Source organism: Benincasa hispida, chromosome 7 (genome assembly GCF_009727055.1).
Source record: "Benincasa hispida cultivar B227 chromosome 7, ASM972705v1, whole genome shotgun sequence".
In the NCBI taxonomy this organism is placed as follows: Eukaryota; Viridiplantae; Streptophyta; class Magnoliopsida; order Cucurbitales; family Cucurbitaceae; genus Benincasa; species Benincasa hispida.
The window spans coordinates 28771037-28790179 of NC_052355.1; the positions used below are offsets into that span (position 1 = coordinate 28771037).

Consider the following 19143-nt stretch of genomic DNA (forward strand, 5'->3'; position numbering starts at 1 on the left):
AAAAAAAAAAAATCTAAGATGGTTTTCATTTTTTAAAAAGAGTGTTGTTATTTGATTAAAACTTATGCTTCAAGGTTTTGAAATACTTGGGGTTTCTAGTGGTCAAGGTGTATGTCTACCATTTTTCTATATCACATTCAAGCCCTCACAATATTTTATACAAAGATGTCTTGGTTGCACACCAAAGTTACAACTCAAATAATACGTTAGAATCTGTTTGATAGAAAATTTAAAAACAATAGATTAAATTAAAAAAGAGTTGTATTCCATATTTTCATATATCTATTTAGTAGTAGAATTCAAAAATTAGATTCTAATTTAAACATTTGTAAACTTGTTGTAGTTACCTACTAAATATTAGTTGACAATAAATTATTATTAATTAATTAATTAATTAACATATTTTAGGTTAAAAAGTTGTGTAATTATTATTTTGTAATATTATATAATTTATAGGAAAAATTGAAATTTTGGTCCCCTAATTTAGAGTAAGTTAAAATTCAGGTCTTATGGTTTATAATTAGTATTTATCTCTATGATTTGATAAAAATTTCATAATTAATAGTCCTTATGGTAGAGAGCATTTTAGAAGATTTAGTAAAATATAGGGACTGTATATGAAGTTATATTGAACCATAATAACTAAATTCTAAATTTAAAAATCATATGAACTAATTTCTAATTTTATCTAAATCATAAAGGTTAAATTTAAAATTTAATCTAATTTAATTTACAATATATTATATCATATATATTTTAATTAAAAAAATTGAATTAGATTTATATCCTAACATATTTTTCTAAAGAATTCGAAAACAATTTTTAGAAATAGGAATTTGATGGTATGTCAAACATATGTTTGCCAAAGTGAGTGAATTTAAAATCATAAAACAAATATTTAAACATTTCTAAAAAGTTATTAGAAAAATAATAAAACCAATACGACGGCGCCGATGAGGAAAAGGACTATAGATGCATCGGAAGTCGACTGCCATTTTCTTCTAGCGAGGGGAAGGAAAATTCTCTGTTAACAAAGAATCGAATTGAAATAGAGAAGAAAAGGAAAATCTTCGGCTTCGATGGCACAGATTCCGAATTTGGATAATGCTCCTCTGAATCTCCGAGCGCTCAGGTTCTTATTCTGATCATCGCTTCATAATTTTTCACTACCAATTTCTTTCAATCCGTCTCCTCAAGTTTTCATGGTCAATTTTTCAGGGAACAATCTCAGAAGGAGCTCATAAACATCCTAAAAAATGTGAGTTCCTTTCTTCCGGTTAACATTAGTCGCGAATTTGAGTTTCACTTCTTTTTGTCTTCTATCTGTTTGGTTACCGAGAATACATTACAGAAATAAAAAAGTAAATTATATTGAAGTTTACGGATGGTTTAACAGAACGTGCACGTTTGATGTAACATTGAAGATTAGATTTCGAGGAGTTAATTTGCAAAAATTTGCTTTGAATTTGAATGTTGCTGTTTAGATTCGGGGAAGGAAGTGTTTGGTCGTTGATCCTAAGCTGGGAGGTTCTCTTTCTTTAATCATCCAAACGTCAATACTTAAGGTACTCTCTTCTTTTCACTCAAGGCTTGTTTTTACCAGTGGACGATGAAGATCGGATACTGGAAGAATTTATGAGAATATCTCATTTTCCTATATGTATTTGGCTATTCATTTTTAATCTTGTGAATTGATTTGTGTTCTTATTCAGTTAAGTCATGTTTTATCTTTCTGGTGGGAATTTAATTATTCATCTCCATTTCCACTTTTAATCGTTTGAGGATTGAGGAATGGCTGCTGCTGGTGCAAAACAGGAACATGGAGCTGAATTGCGACATCTTTCATCTGATCCAATTCAAACTGATTGCAATAAGGTGGTTTATCTTGTTCGAGCTCAGATGGATTTGATGCGCTTCATATGTTCCAATATTCAAAATGACATTTCGAAAGGACTTCAAAGAGAATACTTTGTTTATTTTGCCCCTCGCCGTACAGTAGTTTGTGAGAGGGTAAGAGTTGGGAGCCAGTTGGAGTCATGGTCTGATTTTGAAATTTACAAAGTTAAAATTTTTGGTCACATCCTCATAATCAAAGTTAAAATTTAAATTATGCAGGTTCTGGAGGAGGAAAAGGTCCACCACCTACTGACTATCGGGGAGTATCCTTTATACGTAATTCCATTGGATGAGGATATTCTTTCATTTGAACTTGATCGTTCGAACAAAGTATAAAAAGAAGTTCATTCAATTGTTTTGTTTGGTATTGTCAATGTTCTTTCTTTGTGCTTATACATGACTTGACATTTAACTTTTGTCTCCCTTTTCTGGCAGGAATACCTTGTTGATGGTGATACTAGCTCACTCTGGCATATTGCAAAAGCAATTCACAAGCTTGAGGTTGTACAATCTTTCCTGCATTTTGTCTATATAAAGAATAAAATCTAGAACTTGGGAAAATCTGTTCATGTACTCAACGCTGCTGTATGATAAGTACATTTCTAGTACTGTAAAATATGCTGATTTATTACCATGTTCACTCATATATATTCCTGAATTATTGTGTAATCATGGTATAGTTATTTGGCTGTGTATGCTAGTTTTCCTTTGGGGCAATACCAAATGTGAGGGCCAAAGGGAAAGCATCAGTACGTGTTGCTGACATTCTGAATCATTTGCAAACAGAGGAACCTGTCAACTCAAATGATGTAAATGTTTAACTTCAAGACACCTCGTTCTGTCTCTCTCTTTTCAATTTCATTTAAAAAATTTATGCAAGAATTGATTTATTCATTTTATTTCAGATGGTTGTGCCAGAGATAAATACACTCATTCTTATTGATAGGGAGGTAAAGTTTCATTAAATATCGTCATATTTCTGCTGTGAATGTCATTATGTTATGTGGTTTGATTTGTATAGGTCATACTATGTATATTAATTTTGGTAATTTATTGATGGGGATATAAAAGTTATATTTACTTCAAGTTATGAATAATTGTATTTGAAACTTTTGTTCTAAAGCTCCTTGGTTTTGAAGGAGGATAAATTGGAGCTTGACGCCAAAGAAAGAGCTCTTCCATATTTATCTTTGTCTAGTCTATTCAACTGCCTTTGTTGTTTTGAACTTGCTATTCCTGCTTTGCAGGTGGACATGGTCACTCCCATGTGTTCTCAGTTGACGTATGAAGGGTTGGTTGATGAGGTGAGCTAATGCATGAATGGAAGTTCTTCTTTCTTTCTTTCTTTCTTCTTCTTCCTCCTTTTTGCCCCATTGGATGATCACTTGGTATAGTTTGACAAGACATGAAGATTCTTATGGGGGAAGATAGTTAATTTGCTGTAACTTCTCCCATTTTGGCTTCAAAGCCTCACCAACTCCCGATTATATACTCGTCATAGTACTTGTTAGCCTACTTACCATAATTCAAATAGACTGGCTATGTATAACTTAATTTTATTTTGAAGTTTTCTGATATGGCCTTTGCAGTTTTTGCATGTGAATAATGGTTCCGTGGAGCTTGATTCATCAATCATGGGTGCTCAACAGGATGGAAAAAAGATGAAGGTTCCACTTAATTCAAGGTTTCTACTATCTTTGCTCAATATATTTAGCCATCCTTAGCAGCAAGCATTATATGCTGATCCTCACTAAATTTTATATATGTTGGTCTTCTTTCTTTTATGCCAAACAAATATACTATACATTTTTATGCTATCCTTTAGCTTTATGATTCCCTTTACGTGTCTAACTTCTCTGATGGATTAGATTTGACAGTATGTTATACCAGATTGTAGAGGTCGATACTTTTTAATTCTATAGAATCTTGGTATCTCATTAAAAAAGAGCATGATTTTTTTAGAGAGGAGTACTTTGAAAAAAAGCATAATTAAAAACGTGACATCAAGATATTGTTAATTTGGCCGAGTGATTATATTATTTATGAATGTCGGAGGATTGGGAAACTAAATCCGAATCACATTCTAGTGTGATGGCAGCTATCTCACTATTAATTTTAAAACTTATGTTTATTTCTTTCTTTACTTGTAATTCTAGTGACAAGCTGTATAAGGAGACGAGGGATCTCAACTTCGAAGTGGTTGTCCAGGTTGATCTAGTTTTATTAACTCTATTTAGTGGATTGTAGTTAACTTTCTTTTCTCCGCCATCCCTTCTTTTGAAGTTTGCATGTGATATTGTTATTACTCCCTTTCTTGAAGTTCCACTTCCTTAATTGTTTTCTTCAGCATAATTGCAGATTCTACGTCAAAAAGCTATGAACATGAAGCAGGACTATGCAGAGATGTCAACTACTGTAAGCTGTTTATTGTCAACCTACACATCTATTTCAACTGACTCATATAATTAAAAAGGAAAAGCTTTTGCAACAAACTCTAATTGGTAGTTCGTGTCAAATACAGACACAGTCCGTTTCTGAGTTGAAAGACTTTGTTAAAAAGCTTAATTCGTTGCCAGAAATGACAGTGAGTACCTCCTACGTTTTCTTTTTTTTTTTTTCCTTCCTTGAAGACTTTATCAAGGGGCATTTTACATGATAATAAAATTATTATTTGCCACAATTTATTTCTAGAGGCACATTAACCTGGCTCAACACTTGTCGACGTTCACATCAAAGGCATCCTTTCTTGGGCAGCTTGACATGGAACACACAATTATTGAAGCTGAAAGCTATGACATGTAAACTAAACTCATGCTTACATTTGAATTTTTTTTAACATGAAATGTGCTGGTTGACTTCTTGCAAAAGAAATATCAAAGGCTTTATTTTTTGTATTTGATGATGGATTTATTTATGCTCGTGCTCATATGGCCAACTAAAGTGTAGAAATCTAGTTGTTGAAGTCTAAATGACAAAGCTATTTATCATGTATGTTGTGTAATGTATTGATTGTTTGTTCTTCTTTATGGTACTTTTGAAGTTTGTTTATGTTGACTTTTTAAAAGTCAATTATCTTTTCAACTTCACATATACTTGGTACTTGCTGTTTTTCCTCTGTATTTATGTTCTAGACTTGCTAAGTAGTTATTATTTTAAAAATTATTTAGAACATCTTTGTGTGTTGTGTTTCTTTTGAATAGTTACTTTGGAAAACTACCACTTATTCCTTTGCTTTCTGCTTTCTCTGAAAAAAATGTTACAAGTGCCCTGTCCAACACATTTTCGTGGTGAAAAAAATCTCTTTTTTTGTTTAAGATAGGAAATAATTTTTAAGTACAACTTTTGAAGCTGTCTTAGTTATCTTGAAAATACATTTATTACTAGTCTACCCCTCATGTATGTTATGTGTTATATATTGGTGAAAATGTTATAGTTTCTGCGTGCAGATGTTTTGAGTACATTGAAGAACTGATCCATAAGCAGGAGCCCCTTGTTAAAGTCCTCCGTCTTCTCATCTTGCTTTCTGTTACAAATTCTGGTTTACCTAAAAGGCATTTTGACTACTTGAGGTAAGAGAATTATCCCAGTCAGATTTTTATTTCTTTCTATTAGTTAGGGTACTCTTGGTGTCTTACACAGCTTCTGCCTTATTAGGAGAGAGCTACTTCATAGCTATGGGTTTGAACACATGGGTACATTGAATAACTTGGAGAAAGCAGGATTAATTAAAAAACAGGTTGAGCCTCTTCATCTAGATTTAGGAAATTTGTGGTTCACTTTCAAATGGCCAAGACGCCATCAATGATAATTTTAAACCATGATTGTTACGGTCTATACCTTGCAGGAGTCAAAAAGCAACTGGCTAACTATCAAACGTGGTCTGCAACTTGTTGTAGAGGACACAAACACAGTGAAGTATTATTCTTCTTCATCTTGTTACCAATTGTTTATAGTTGGACGCTTAAATAATCTCAAGGCACCTGCAGATCAACATGCAGCAACATTTTTGCTTTTGATTTTTTTCATTTAAGTTCTGTATGATAGCAAGATGTGATATCTTTTCAACAATGTTGGAATCATTTTAGTATTAAACTAATGAGTCATCTGGTCAGTAGGAGAACTATATTTTAGACTCTATGCCACCCCGTCACTTACCTTAAAGTAGCTATTTTTTGTTGTATTGAAAAGGAATGAATGCTTTTTTCTAATTTAACCGATGTTGAATTTTAAAAGCCTGTAAAGCTTTATCTTATTCTTTCCATTTTAGAATTTCTCTTCATTTACGGCTTCCAGCATTTAAGGCTCCATTTTTCATTTGGTACATGTCCTCCTTGTTACCATATTGCTTCCTTAATTAAAATTTTCTTATGCCTCAATATAAAAATGTAGCAAAGGAATCGTCTACTCTATATTTAAAGCGGTGTTAGAATTATAAAAATGATGATGCATTGATGAACAAATGTATTATTTTTTTTAAGTGTGGAGTTGGCCATATTCTAAGTAATGAAATAAAAGAAGGAACAGCTATCATTTTATTCATTTGCATGCGGTATGTTTAACAATTGTTGGTAATTGGCACCTCTGAGATTCCAGTCTAGAATTGCGTATGATCTTTGTTTCAACCATCTATAACTCGTAATATCGTATGCTGTGCAAAAGATTTTTTTTCAAAACATCTGCCTCTTTGGCCGTCATGAATTTGACTTCTATTTATTATGTTTCAGCCCGACTGATATTGCCTATGTCTTTTCTGGATATGCACCTCTTAGCATTCGTCTTGTCCAACAAGCTGTAAGATCTGGATGGTAAGCCTCCTTTTTGTGTTGGGGGGGATGTTGTCTTTGCTTTTTTAGTTGCACAACAATGAATATTGTGAAGGAAAGGAAAAAAAAATAGATATTGTTCATATTAGCGATCTCATTCTTAGTTATTTTGTATTTAACTCTAATTGAATTTGGTTTCTGTAAGCTCTTCGGGTGGGGATTGTCACAAATTTCATAAATTGTTATCCTTTGCCAACTGTGTTTTCCCATTAATTATTTTGTTGTCATCCTCAATTTCGCTCAGTATCTACTATATCTCTGTTTGTATGTGCATAAATTTTTGTATTTTGGATATTATTTACCTCCATTTTGCGAAATTAATCTCATTGCCTGGGTATATCAGGCGTCCTATTGAAGAAATTTTGAAGTTATTACCTGGGCCTCATTCAGAAACAAAGAGAGTCAGTAATTTTGTCTTTACGATTGTTTTGTTTGCAATTCTTTTCCTTCTTCTCTTGGCTTATTTTTCATAATTATTTTGGTTTCGAAATCCAGGGTGGATTCCTTAGCAGTTCATCCTATGATACGTTGCAAGGGGCTTCAGCCAGTAATGATAAGTAAGTCTAAACTCTGTCAATATGTATGCTGAAGTATTGGTGTAAGATTAATGTGATAAGATTTTATTAGATTTGGTTTTCCCCATTGAAAGTTTGGTTTCTCAAAAGAAAAAAGAAAAAAGAAAAAAAAAAAAAAAAGAAAGAAGAAAGAAGAAAAAACTAGCGGCAGCATTAATTCAGCTGGCCATGTAGTTACCTAAACTAAAACGACTAATCCGTTTATGGCCATAACTCTCTAATCTCAATGGCCACAATTCTCTAAAAACAGGACAGGAGAATCGGCCAAAATACAGACAACAAGACAACGCAATTAAGTGCAGCCACCTTACATAAGTTATTATACCTTAACTGGAGAACGGTGTTCTGGACCTCTGGTTTTGTAACGTCCGTCTTATTTGACCATGATTAAACCAGTATGGATACAGAAAAGTGAAGTTTTGTTGTCAAAGAAGTGAACTTCAGTACCATTGATAGATTGGTTATGAATTTGTTCTGTGTTGGTCAATATATGATACTTGTTTTTACAATTATTGTGCTAAAGAACACCGAGGATGGAAACTTTCATTAATGGTTGTTTCCTCATAATGCACAAGTGACGATTTCATTGATTTGGCTTTGACAATTAAATGTCTTAACTTCTCAGAGTGACAGATGGAAGGCGCACAGTTGTACTCGTTGTTTTTATTGGAGGAGTAACATTTGCTGAGATTTCTGCTCTTCGATTTCTCAGTGGTCAGGTATGGGATCAACTTGTCTATTAAATTTTGGTTTTCTTGTATGGTTTTAGAAAGCTAGATTTAAATAGTATGCTTGTTTGACAGTTAATATGGGTTAGAAATATATATATATTTTTTAATATTAAGTTAATCATCAAATATAATTCAAAAAACCCTTCCCATATCTGAAAGTTAAAATCTTATAGGGCGTCACACTATCACCAATGAACAAACTCGGTCTTTTAAAACTATTCTTGTGTTAAGTTATCATCATTTCGCTTCTGCCCCTCTATTCATGTTACACAAAGTAGTGTCTTATTTACAATTACACCCCCTTTTTTCCAGAAGCCTTCAAATAAGTGAAACAATACAAGTTAAATATCATGTATCTATAATTAAGTTGGTATACATGTTCATTAATGACAACATTTTACTTGAATCTTCCCCCCTCCCGAAGAAGAGAGAAACAACGTTGTTTCATGTCATGTTTGTCACTTACAGTTATAACTTTGTAAAAGACTTGTAAGAGTTAGTCATAATCATATACGAACAAATAAATGAGAGGGGAAGTAAAAAGGGAAAGAAAGAGAAACCTAGGGCAGTAACATAGTAACGTGCTAAGCCATTTCATTCAGCCATCTTTAACTAAGAATAAAGGATATCTGTCGTAGCTGCCTTGTTGAATACTGATGAGTTTTATGCTCGATTAAATCTAGTGGATAAAGATATCCCTGTGACTTTGGGAAAATCTCAGATGCACCGTTTTCGGTATATGTTTATTTTTAGGGCTCTCACCCTGAAATTCTCGTTCGATTGTTCTCATCTTGCAGGAAGGAATGGCCTATGAGTTGATAGTTGGTACCACAAAGATTGTTAGTGGCAATTCCTTGACTGAAACATTCGTGGAGAAGTTAGGCTAATTGTGATTTTCTTTTTCTGTTAAAAAAATTACTCCATACATCTTCTAAGAGCTATTTAATCAATATGACCTGCAAGAACCGAAAATCAGCTGTTGGTTTGTTTGGTATTGCGGTATAACAGTTATCTTCATCCAGATCGATGGTTCTCAAAAGAGTTCATTATGTTCGTTCTCCTTTTCTTTTTGCTCCTTTAAATTATCATTTCTTTTTCTTTTTATCGAGATTGGTTATTCGTGACAATCCTGAGTGTTGGTTTGTATAAGTTCTTGCAGGCTGTATACTCCATATATTTGATCCCAACAGTGTAAAGAATCATCTATTTTCAATAATTTTACTTTCCATTTTAGATTGCTTCAAAATAACTGCTTATAATGGGCATGAAATCTTATTCTGCAGGACCTTGTTGCACTTTCTTCACCAAAAATTCAAACTACAAAAATAGAATTCCTTAATCATAAATACAATAAAATATATTACATTATAAAAAAAGTGATGGTACCTTCACTTTTAATGCCTTGTAATTACAAGGGCAAGATGGCATTGACTTGATTTCTATAACCCCCAGTTGATTAAATAAATTAATAGCCAAATTGTTTATAGATTAGCTGATTGTCCATCAAAGCGTTGAAAGAGTTCTAAAATGCTTCCTGCTTTCCTCTTTGCTCTGTCTGTGCCATTCTCAGATACTTCCTTTAATGCCTCTTCTGCACCATGTTCCCTAGCTAGCTTCAACTGCTCAAAATCAGTACTACAAAGCGACCACAACACCGCAGCAGCATTCTCCCGGTTCCGTGGAGAACCGGTTCTGATGAACTCCAACAGAATTGCCATCGGCCCAGCTTCCCCTATTCCCATCTTTCCTTCATGGTGAGTTGCAAGAATGGCTAGAATGGCTAGAGCTTCATCAACCATTCCACCTCCAGCATCTTTCAGAAATCCCATAAGTGGATTCACAATGCCTGCCCTTATTGCTCTTGCTTTATTTCCCTGATAGATCGAAAGATTGAAAATAGCAGTGGCAGCATCCTTCTTCCCTCTCGGAGTCCCTTCTTGTAGCAAACTAATAAGAGCAGGAATTGCCCCAGCTGCTCCGATTGCAACCTTATTCTCGTCTATTACTGATAAGCTGAAAAGGGTTGCAGCTGCATTTTCCCTTGCCTCCATACTGCCATTTTTCAACACTTCTACTATAGCGGGTATGGCTCGTAAATTGACAATAGTTCTTTTGTTACCATCGTTGATTGAAAGATTCAATAATGCTGTAACTGCATGCTCCTGGGTTCTAGTATCATTTGAGGATAATAGTTCGACAAGGAATGGAATGGCTCCTGCCTCGGCAATACAAATTCTGTTATCCGTATTCCTCTTCGCTAGTAACCGGAGCTCACCTGCAGCTGATCTTTTCTGTTCTGGAGATCCATTTACCAGTTTTACTAGTAAGGTATCGATGGCCGCCCGATCACAGTCTGAAACATTGTTTCCGGGTTTCTTGTTTCTACAGCTACCTTGCTTCCTTGGCAGTTCAACGCCATTGTTCTCACACCATAAAGCAATTAGACTCTTCAAAACGTAATTTGGTGTTAAGGCTGTATGTGATAAAGCCTGCTGAGATTTTGGACAAGTTTTGTGCCCTGCATCCAACCATTTCTGAATGCAGGATCTCTCATAAGTCTACAAAAGGTCACAAAACAGTCTATTAATAAGCATAACAATAAGAAAAATAAGAAAACATTTGCATTGCATCCATCAGTTTCGGTGTTCACCTGCCCGGTGGAGACAATGACCGGATCCCTCATCAATTCAAGAGATATAGGGCACCTGAAATCGTCTGGGATGACGGGAGATCTGTGTTTAATGGTTGTAGTTTTTTCGTCTTGAGAAGTTTCAACTTCTGGGTTTTCTGATTGTACAAAATCCTTCAGCTTCTTTAAAACAGATGACATTTTTCCAAAAACGTCCTCGAGATCTCCATCGCTTGAGGTCACTAACTCATGGATCGCTAGTGACTCTTTCTTTAGATCGTTTATAGTTCGAAGATGCAGCTTTTCAGAAAGTCTCTTCAATATTGTAGGATCAGAATCTTTTTCTTCCTGTAATATGGCTAAATCCTTGTCTAACTGTGCATCAGCTAAAGTTATTCTCTCTTTCGCTCGTTTGAATTGTGCATGAACAAGTTCAGTCTGAAACAGATGAAATCAGCAGTTAACCGTCAATACATCGATTGGTATAAGTGTATATCTCATCCAACTCAACTAATCAAAATTTGGTACTAAAATGACAGTCCCCAACTCTCTCTCGGGGAAAAACTCCAAACAAAGAGAAAATAGCAAATTTGATGTTCAATGAGATTCATGGAGGTAATAACTGTACCTGTTCTCGAACCTCGTCCGAGATCCCAAGCTTGTCGATGGGAAGCTTGCTGAGTGCTGCTTCAATATCTTCCGTCATATGATGAAACTCAAGTACAATCTTCTCCAACTGCGAAGCCTGATACCCAAAAGGAGAAAGAAAATTCCATAAAGCATTTGATGAATTATGATAACAAGTTCAAGACAACAACTTCTTGATAGCGGATATTCACTTGTCAAAGTAGATGACATTCTAGAAATTACTCAGCCCACATTGAATACCCGATCAAATAAAGAATCACAGAAGCCACAGAAAATCTTCTAAGCTAGAGATTACAATCAAGAAATCCAAATTAACATAACTTTCTTCTTCAAACAACGGAACATATATGAACAACAATCAAAATCTTCTGAAACAATTGACCATTTCAGTTATTCACAGAACAAAAAACAGATAGATCAGCTAAGTAATTTCCTGTTAACATTATGAAAATTACCATCACAGATTACCTACAAATTGATACTTCGAATTTCTAGTTTAATAATCATCTCAGATTCTCAACAACCAAACAGAGAAGTTCAGAACAAGAACATACAAGAAAGGAAAACAAAATCAATACCTGAAATAGCTTGCTTCCTCGGCTGACCGACTTAAGAAGCTCTGTAGCAGAATCCAAAGCAGTTTTAAGCAACTCCAAGCCTTTAAGAACATCGAATCCGAGTTCTTCTTCTCCATCTCTTAATTCCTCAAACAAAGGGCTCAATAATTTGACCCTTCGAATCAGGTCCCCATACATCTTCTTACAGACGCCGTTGTACTCGGGAAGCCCTGAAATTTCCCTAACAGTCTCTGGCAGTTGACTCACCATTATATCTTTCAGCTCCTTCTCCGACGGACCCATGTCGAGATTCTGCAAAATGATGAAGAAATAAACTCGAATTCAAGGGTTTGGAAGTTTTTGAAGAAGACCCAGATGAGAGAATCAGCCCAATTTCGATTGTAATTGAAACTAGAATGGTTTGGTTAGAAATTTAGAAGTGGGATATGTGAAAAACTCCATGAATGTTGAATTTAGGGAAACTGAAAAGATCAATGAAGGGAAATAGTTATAGGACTACGAATTGAGGGGAAGTAATTGAATGTTTAATAGGTAAGATTAAATGGAAAGATTAATAAGTTTTAGGCTTAGGTGAGCCGTCGAAGGAGATGATTTCATTTGGGAATGAAATGACTAAATTAATATAATATATATATATATATATATTGTGATTAATAATTTTATGACATTTCCATTGGAGAAGAGTCAGAAGACTTTTGGATGGGTTTCGAGAATACCACAAAAGGGGAAAGAAAATAATTAGAAGAGGTCAAAAGTCTACAGGCTGGCGCTGTAATATTGAAATGGAGTTCCTAGGTTTTAGTTCTTATTTCCGGGAGCAAATATCAATTTATATTCTTAAATTTTAAAATTTGTATCAATTTAAATTTTAAATTTTCGATGGCATATCAATTTAAATTTTGAACTTTGTGATTTGTATCAATTTGAATCACAAATTAATAATTATATCAATTTAAACCCTAAATTTTTATAGCCGTGTATCAATTTAAACCTTGATCATTCATAAGTGTATTCAAATAAAACATAATCGAGAATTTAAGTCGATACAATTATGAAAGTTTAGGGTTTAAATTAATACAGAGTTTAAAATTGATACAATTATTAATTTTGGGTTTAAATTGATGCAATCTCCAAAGTCCAAAATTTAAATTGATACAATTATTAGGTCATGATTTAAATTGATACAACACCCAAAGTTTAGGAGTTTAATTTTACTTTATTGGAGATGACTAGTTTAAATTTTAAAGACAAAAAACTTAAAGGAGGCATTTGGGGTTGAGTTGTGAAGTCTAGAGTCAATAGTTAGAATTAAGAAAGTTTTTATTTGGTGGTGTAGAATTGTAAGATGAAATTTCTCAATAAACGAACAAACTTCAATAATGTGCATAATAGTAAATACTATTGAAGTTGAGTTATCTAATAACAATGGTGTTCAAATAACCCAACAACTCGAATAACCCGAACTATCCAATCCAAATAATAAAGGTTTGGTTGGGTTTCAGGTTGCATTTTTAAAATTTCGGGTTGACCCAACCCAACCCGAATTACTAGTAATATATATATCTATCTATCTATCTATATTATAACTTTAAGGTTTTATATTATCCTCCACTTATTGCCGCTCATCCTCACACCTCCTTCCCCTCTTTGATTTCTTTTCAAGTTTACGCGTTCTTTAGGCCTCATCTCTCTCACTTTTCTCCGTTATCTCCCTCTTTAGTTTTTATGCATCATCAAATCTCATCTCTCTTAGTTCTAACCGTCGTCTCCTTCTTCATGCATCTCTCAGGCCTCTTTTTGCATGTCTCTCTCGTCGTCGTCCCTCAGACATTGCACAAAAAAGCTTTGTCTCTGTCCATTTCATTGTTGCCTCATGATTTTCCTTCATTTGCGCCTTCCCCCTCGATCTTCAGGGTGTCGATTTCCATTCTCTGGCTTTTTTCTATTTTTAAAAGAAAATAATCCAGATCTCCTTTTTTGATGTCTCACATTCCAACTCAACAATCCAATTCAACCCAATCCGAATTTTAAGGATTGAGTTGGGTTCGGCTGGATATCTCATTCGAGTCATTTCGGTAGCCAACTCGAACTTTTAGATTGGTCTAAAAAATCCCTCCAATCCAATCCATATACACTCCTATTTAATATCAACTTAATAGTTAATAGATCAAATAATGTCACTATCATCCAATTAAAAACCAGGCAAAGAAAGGAAGTTGGAAGACTCCCTAAAGATTGAAATATGGATCTAATTATTTTGAATACAAGTTGTGAAGACACATAGAGTATAAAGACTTCAAGACTTTGGATTCTCTTCGAGAAGATCAACAATTTAATAGGTAGATCTAAATAGATCAACAAGCAACATGTTAGAGGCCAAAATCTCCATCATTTTTTGCAAGCATTCAAATATCAACATTGATATCAATTTCAAGACTTCCTACGAATATATTATATAATTTTTATATGAAAATTTAATAAATTAATAATTATAAATCTTATTATTAGTATTTATATGCATATTGGTTATTATTGATTGATTATATATGATATATAAGAGTTATTGGTTAAATTTTTAACCATGTCGAATCATTCAATTTACATACATATCAACGACATATATTTAAATTTTTTATAGTGTCTTAATTAATTTATTTAAGCTCAAGTTGGCCAAAATTCGATCTCTTACCCTATCATTATTATACTAAGAAAATTATAAAAGATTATGGTATATAGAGATGTAACTTTTTCTAAAAAAAATAAATAAATAAACCTATATACTAGAGAGAGATAATCATTGAACTAAAAAATGGTTAAATTTATAGACTTAATCAAAAAGTTGAAAATTTGAATATTCCCATATTATTTTGCTTTAAAGAACCGGTGAAACAAAAAATAAATTCCCATTTAGTAACTATTTCGTTTTTTTGTTTTTAGTTTTTGAAGATTAAGTCTATTTCTTCCTCATTTCTTACCATAATTTGCATATTTTTTGTAAGTATGGTGATTGAATTCTTAACCAAATTTCAAAATTCAAAACAAATTTTTCAAAGCTATTTTTCTTAATTTTTAAAATTTGACTTGATTTTTTAAACTATTGGTAAAATAGATAACTAAAGGAGAATTTTAGAGGTGAAAGTAGTGTTTATAAACTTAATTTTCAAAAAAAAAAAAATCAAAACCAAATAGTTACGAAATAGGGTCTAAATTAACAGAGATAACTATTAAGTGCAGATTCGAGAGTGACTTTGAAATTGTCAAAAAACTGTTGGAGAGTCAAAATCACTTTTGTCAATTTTAAAGTCATTATGAGACATGTCTTTAATGAATCAAAATTAATTTAATATTTAATTTAATATTTTTAAATATAATTTTCATTTCATTAAAAAAGATTTTGAATCATTAAGAATATGTTTGATAATAATTATAAAAATGGTAAAAATAATTTTAACATAACAAATGGCAATTTTATAGCTATGTGACCGTTTTGATTTACATTGTTGAATATTTCAAAAACAGAAAGGTTGCTTTTCCTAAAAAAAAATATATATGTTGGAGAGTCAATTGCGCGTATACTTCAAACATGTGGCCAATAAATCACGCGCCGGCGAAGCGGGTTTAAATGAGAGTGACACAAGTGGGCCCTCCTTCTAGATCTCTAATTCCACGTATTATTAAAGATATTTTATTTCAACCAAAAATGTTATTATTATTACTGGAGCAAAATATACATTTGATCCATAAAGATTTGAAGTTCAGGTAGAGATGTCCGTCTCAAAAGAGGTAAAAAATCCCGATTAGATAGAAAATGGGGAGGGAGCATGGGAGAAGTTTTTCCCTATTGACTAAATAGAGAAGGGGATGGGGATTACATTCCCCATCTCCGACCCCGACTTAAAAGAAATATATATATATATATATATATATATATTATTTTCATCTCTCTATATATACACACACGTACGTCGATCCACTTATTTATAATATTTTAATAACTTTAATAATTAGATTTTTCTAATTTTTATATCAATGTTATTATACTTCGATACATTTTTTTAATATTTAAAACTTTATTCTTTTTAAGACTATGAATATTATAATATTTAAGTTGAAGGGTTAGGTTTATAATATCTAAATCTTCATTTGTAGAAATTATAAGATTGAATATTTAAATTATATATTTGCATATAAAAATTATTGTTTTTATTGGTAAATTTTATAGTGTTTTTAAATTAAAAAATGTATTGAAAATTATCGATTTAGTATATAAAATTTTATCAAGGTTGAGAATAAAATTAAAAGTTTAAGAAAAGAATAAAAATTAAAAAAACAAACGAGTACTTTTTTCCCCAATGGGAAACTCGATCCCCGTGAAATCCTCACGAGAAATTTCATAAGGATGAGAAATGAAATGACCTGTCCCTGTCCTGTGAACATCTCTAAGTTCATAATCATGTCTATTTGGTCTTTTGAGTTTCAAAACAAACACATTAGTTCTTCATGTTTGTCAAATATTTGTAAATGGTCCTTGATTTAAATTTAAGTTAACGGAATACCTACTAGATGTTATGTGTTGACGTGGACATTAATTAGAATTAATGATGTATAATTAAATTAAATTTTCATTAACTATGGAATAAAAGGTGAATTATTTAAAAAGGAAAAAAATGATGAAGGAAAAGTTTAATTAAACCATCAAAATCGAACTTGATATATGAACTATCGTGCTACATTGTTATAAATTGGTTTCAACTTCAATTAATTTAAAACATGTTGAACAAAAACTCACATTATGTAAAAAGAAATTTTGTATAGCAAGAATTGGAGAGGACACTAAACCAACATTTAACTAAAGAAAATTTGTGTTATATGTTATAGAGAAAGAAAACATGCACTTGAAAAGTCTTATAATATTTATGAAAATACATGACACTAACTGATAGTGGAGAGACGACACATCGACAACACCACTGACGGTTCAATTTCTATTCATACGACAAGTAGAGGCTAGGGCACATGAACAAATATTTTCTAAACCTTTTAACTATTTTAAATAACTTTTCCTTATATTTTAAGTTAAATTTTAATTTATTTTCTAACTAATCCAATAAAAATGACACATCGTCGATTACAATTAACGTCCACGTTAACATATAACGGTCTAGTACGCATTCTGTTAACTTAAAGTTAAATCAGAGACCATTTAGAAGTATTTAACAAACGTGAGAGACTAATGTATTTGTTTTAAAACTTCGGGGGACCAAATAGACATGAACTTCAAATCTTCGGGACTAAAAGTGTATTTTTTTCCCTTATTATTATTATTAGTAGCAGCAGTAAAAAAACAAGGTTCAAAATATTGATTGATGGAAATATCGAGTCTCAATTTTATGAAAATATCGATATCGATGGAAATTTCAAGAAACTTTATGAAAATTGATGGAAATTGTTATAATTAGCCGTGAAACTTTGATTGTGACCTAATTGGACTATATTTGACCATTTTTAATCATCATTTCCATAAAGTAAGATAATATTTAGAGGTATAGTGCAAATATCTGTGTAAATGTCGATGCAAGAGCAAAAAATTAAAAAAGAAATGGAAAAATAATTACACAATAATATCAAATATTGACAACTAATTGCAAAATTAAAGGACGTGAAATGTTTGTATACAAAATAATTGTAAATTATTTATCATAAAACCTACATGTCTAATACCAAAAAGATGACCTTGGACTTGGAACATCTAATCCAGAATCTTGATAATTCAGGTAAAAACTATGTAATTGCTCCCAAGTCATCCTATATTAAAAATGCTAAAGATAGTTACTTAAATGAAATTGATAGGATTCATATGGCAAACATATAGATCTTATTGATGAATACATCTCATTGGTCGATGATTTTCCTCTTTTAGATGGATAATAGCCGTTCGATGGAAAGTTAGGTTGGAAATTTTTGTTATGGTCAAGTTTTGAAGGACCATTATAATATGAGTAAGAATTAGTACCTTGACCATAGTTTTGTTGTGTATTACTATTGCTTATGACCATAGTTTTCTAAGTCTTTTTCTTGGTAATGAAAACTTTAGACGGTAAAAGAAGCAAAACTCACATCAATTCAATTTTGAAATGAAATGATGTGAAAATTCAATGGAAAAATGTTTGATGAAATTAAAATAAATATGTTATTTTTATCAATTTTGTTTCTTAGAATTGAAAGCTTTAGATGGTAAAAAAATAAAACTTACATCAATCTAATTTAGATGTGAAATGATGTGAAAATTCAATGTAAAAAGATTTGAACGTGTTGGCTTTTTGATTAATTTTAATTAATTAATTAATATTTTTATGATAACATGACATATTTTGAATTGTGAATTGCGTAGAGCTCGGAACAAGGATTCCAACGCAATTTGAATCGCTTAAATGGAGCTCAAACGAAGAAGATATAGGCAAAACAAACTTAACGAAAAAATCCCGAGCTGATGACGTGACATTTCTTTTCCATCAAAATGGACCAATTGAAATGTGCCACTTGAAGGAGGAATGACACATGGTTAGATTTTTTATTTTTGGATTGATTTTAAAATGAAAAAAATTTTAATATTATTTTATGTTTGTATCTAACGGTTAGTTGGACACATGATGAACAGGTTTCAAAAGAAAATGATTTTAAAATATATATATTATTATATATATTATGTTTGTGTCTAACTTGAGTTTAAATTTCTACCATTCAATTTTCTTTTCCAAGATCCAATAGTCCAAATTAAATATGGTTTTTAACAATTTTTCTTATTTATTTAAACTCATATTCTTCTCCAAATGTTTAGAACAATTTTCATAATTTTCAATCCTCTCCAAAAATACAAAGCTTCACTTGATGCTCTCTCCAAGCTTCAGCTTTCTTCTTTTCATCTTCTTTTTGAAAGAGATATTTTAAGTTATGAGGATTGATTCATTGAGAGCTTTAATTTGTAAATCTACTCTTTGAGAGAGTTTTCCTCATATTATGTTTCATTTTAAATTCATTAAGGTTTGCTCTTGATCTCGAAAAAAGAGTTGTAACGGTTTGATCTTCAACCGTGGAAAGGATCGAGTTTGTTTTTGCACCCAAAAAAAGAATGTTGTAACAGTTCGATTCTAAGTCGTGAAAAGAGTCAAGTTTGAGTGACAAACTCAAAAGGAGCTTGTGAAGTGGATGCAGGCTGGTTGTGCCGAACTACTATAAAATTCTTTGTGTCAATTTCTCTATTCC

The 19143-nt window shown here is 32.1% G+C and overlaps 2 protein-coding genes across 2 annotated transcripts; one reads left to right on the top strand and one right to left on the bottom strand.

The window, feature by feature from the left end:
• Positions 1 to 915: 915 nt before the first annotated feature.
• LOC120081279 (vacuolar protein-sorting-associated protein 33 homolog) lies at positions 916 to 9258 on the top strand. Its single transcript, XM_039036016.1, has 22 exons — positions 916 to 1132; positions 1219 to 1258; positions 1485 to 1565; positions 1816 to 2010; positions 2116 to 2226; positions 2332 to 2397; positions 2598 to 2705; positions 2802 to 2846; positions 3144 to 3200; positions 3486 to 3580; positions 4053 to 4104; positions 4255 to 4311; positions 4418 to 4480; positions 4588 to 4694; positions 5343 to 5465; positions 5551 to 5632; positions 5741 to 5811; positions 6621 to 6701; positions 7063 to 7120; positions 7215 to 7276; positions 7920 to 8013; positions 8823 to 9258. Exons 1-22 carry the CDS (start codon positions 1080 to 1082, stop codon positions 8910 to 8912), a joined length of 1791 nt encoding a protein of 596 aa, XP_038891944.1. The 5' UTR covers positions 916 to 1079; the 3' UTR covers positions 8913 to 9258.
• A 78-nt stretch (positions 9259 to 9336) lies between these two features.
• On the bottom strand, positions 9337 to 12494 carry LOC120081278 (U-box domain-containing protein 14). Its single transcript, XM_039036015.1, has 4 exons — positions 11881 to 12494; positions 11283 to 11399; positions 10676 to 11092; positions 9337 to 10583 (listed from the first exon to the last, which is right to left on the bottom strand). The coding sequence occupies exons 1-4, from the start codon at positions 12160 to 12162 to the stop codon at positions 9507 to 9509; spliced, it is 1893 nt and encodes a 630-aa protein (XP_038891943.1). The 5' UTR covers positions 12163 to 12494; the 3' UTR covers positions 9337 to 9506.
• Between the last annotated feature and the right edge of the window lie 6649 nt (positions 12495 to 19143).

Bases quoted from the DNA above. Each gene is read 5' to 3' on its own strand.
- LOC120081279 (XM_039036016.1), top strand. From the start codon at position 1,080: ATGGCACAGATTCCGAATTTGGATAATGCTCCTCTGAATCTCCGAGCG. The intron at 1,259-1,484 runs GTGAGTTCCTTT...GTTGCTGTTTAG, and splicing joins TCATAAACATCCTAAAAAAT to ATTCGGGGAAGGAAGTGTTT. The intron at 4,481-4,587 runs GTGAGTACCTCC...ATTTATTTCTAG, and splicing joins ATTCGTTGCCAGAAATGACA to AGGCACATTAACCTGGCTCA.
- LOC120081278 (XM_039036015.1), bottom strand. From the start codon at position 12,162: ATGGGTCCGTCGGAGAAGGAGCTGAAAGATATAATGGTGAGTCAACTG. The intron at 11,400-11,880 runs GTATTGATTTTG...TTTGGGTATCAG, and splicing joins GAGGAAGCAAGCTATTTCAG to GCTTCGCAGTTGGAGAAGAT. The intron at 10,584-10,675 runs GTGAACACCGAA...GACCTTTTGTAG, and splicing joins TCATTGTCTCCACCGGGCAG to ACTTATGAGAGATCCTGCAT.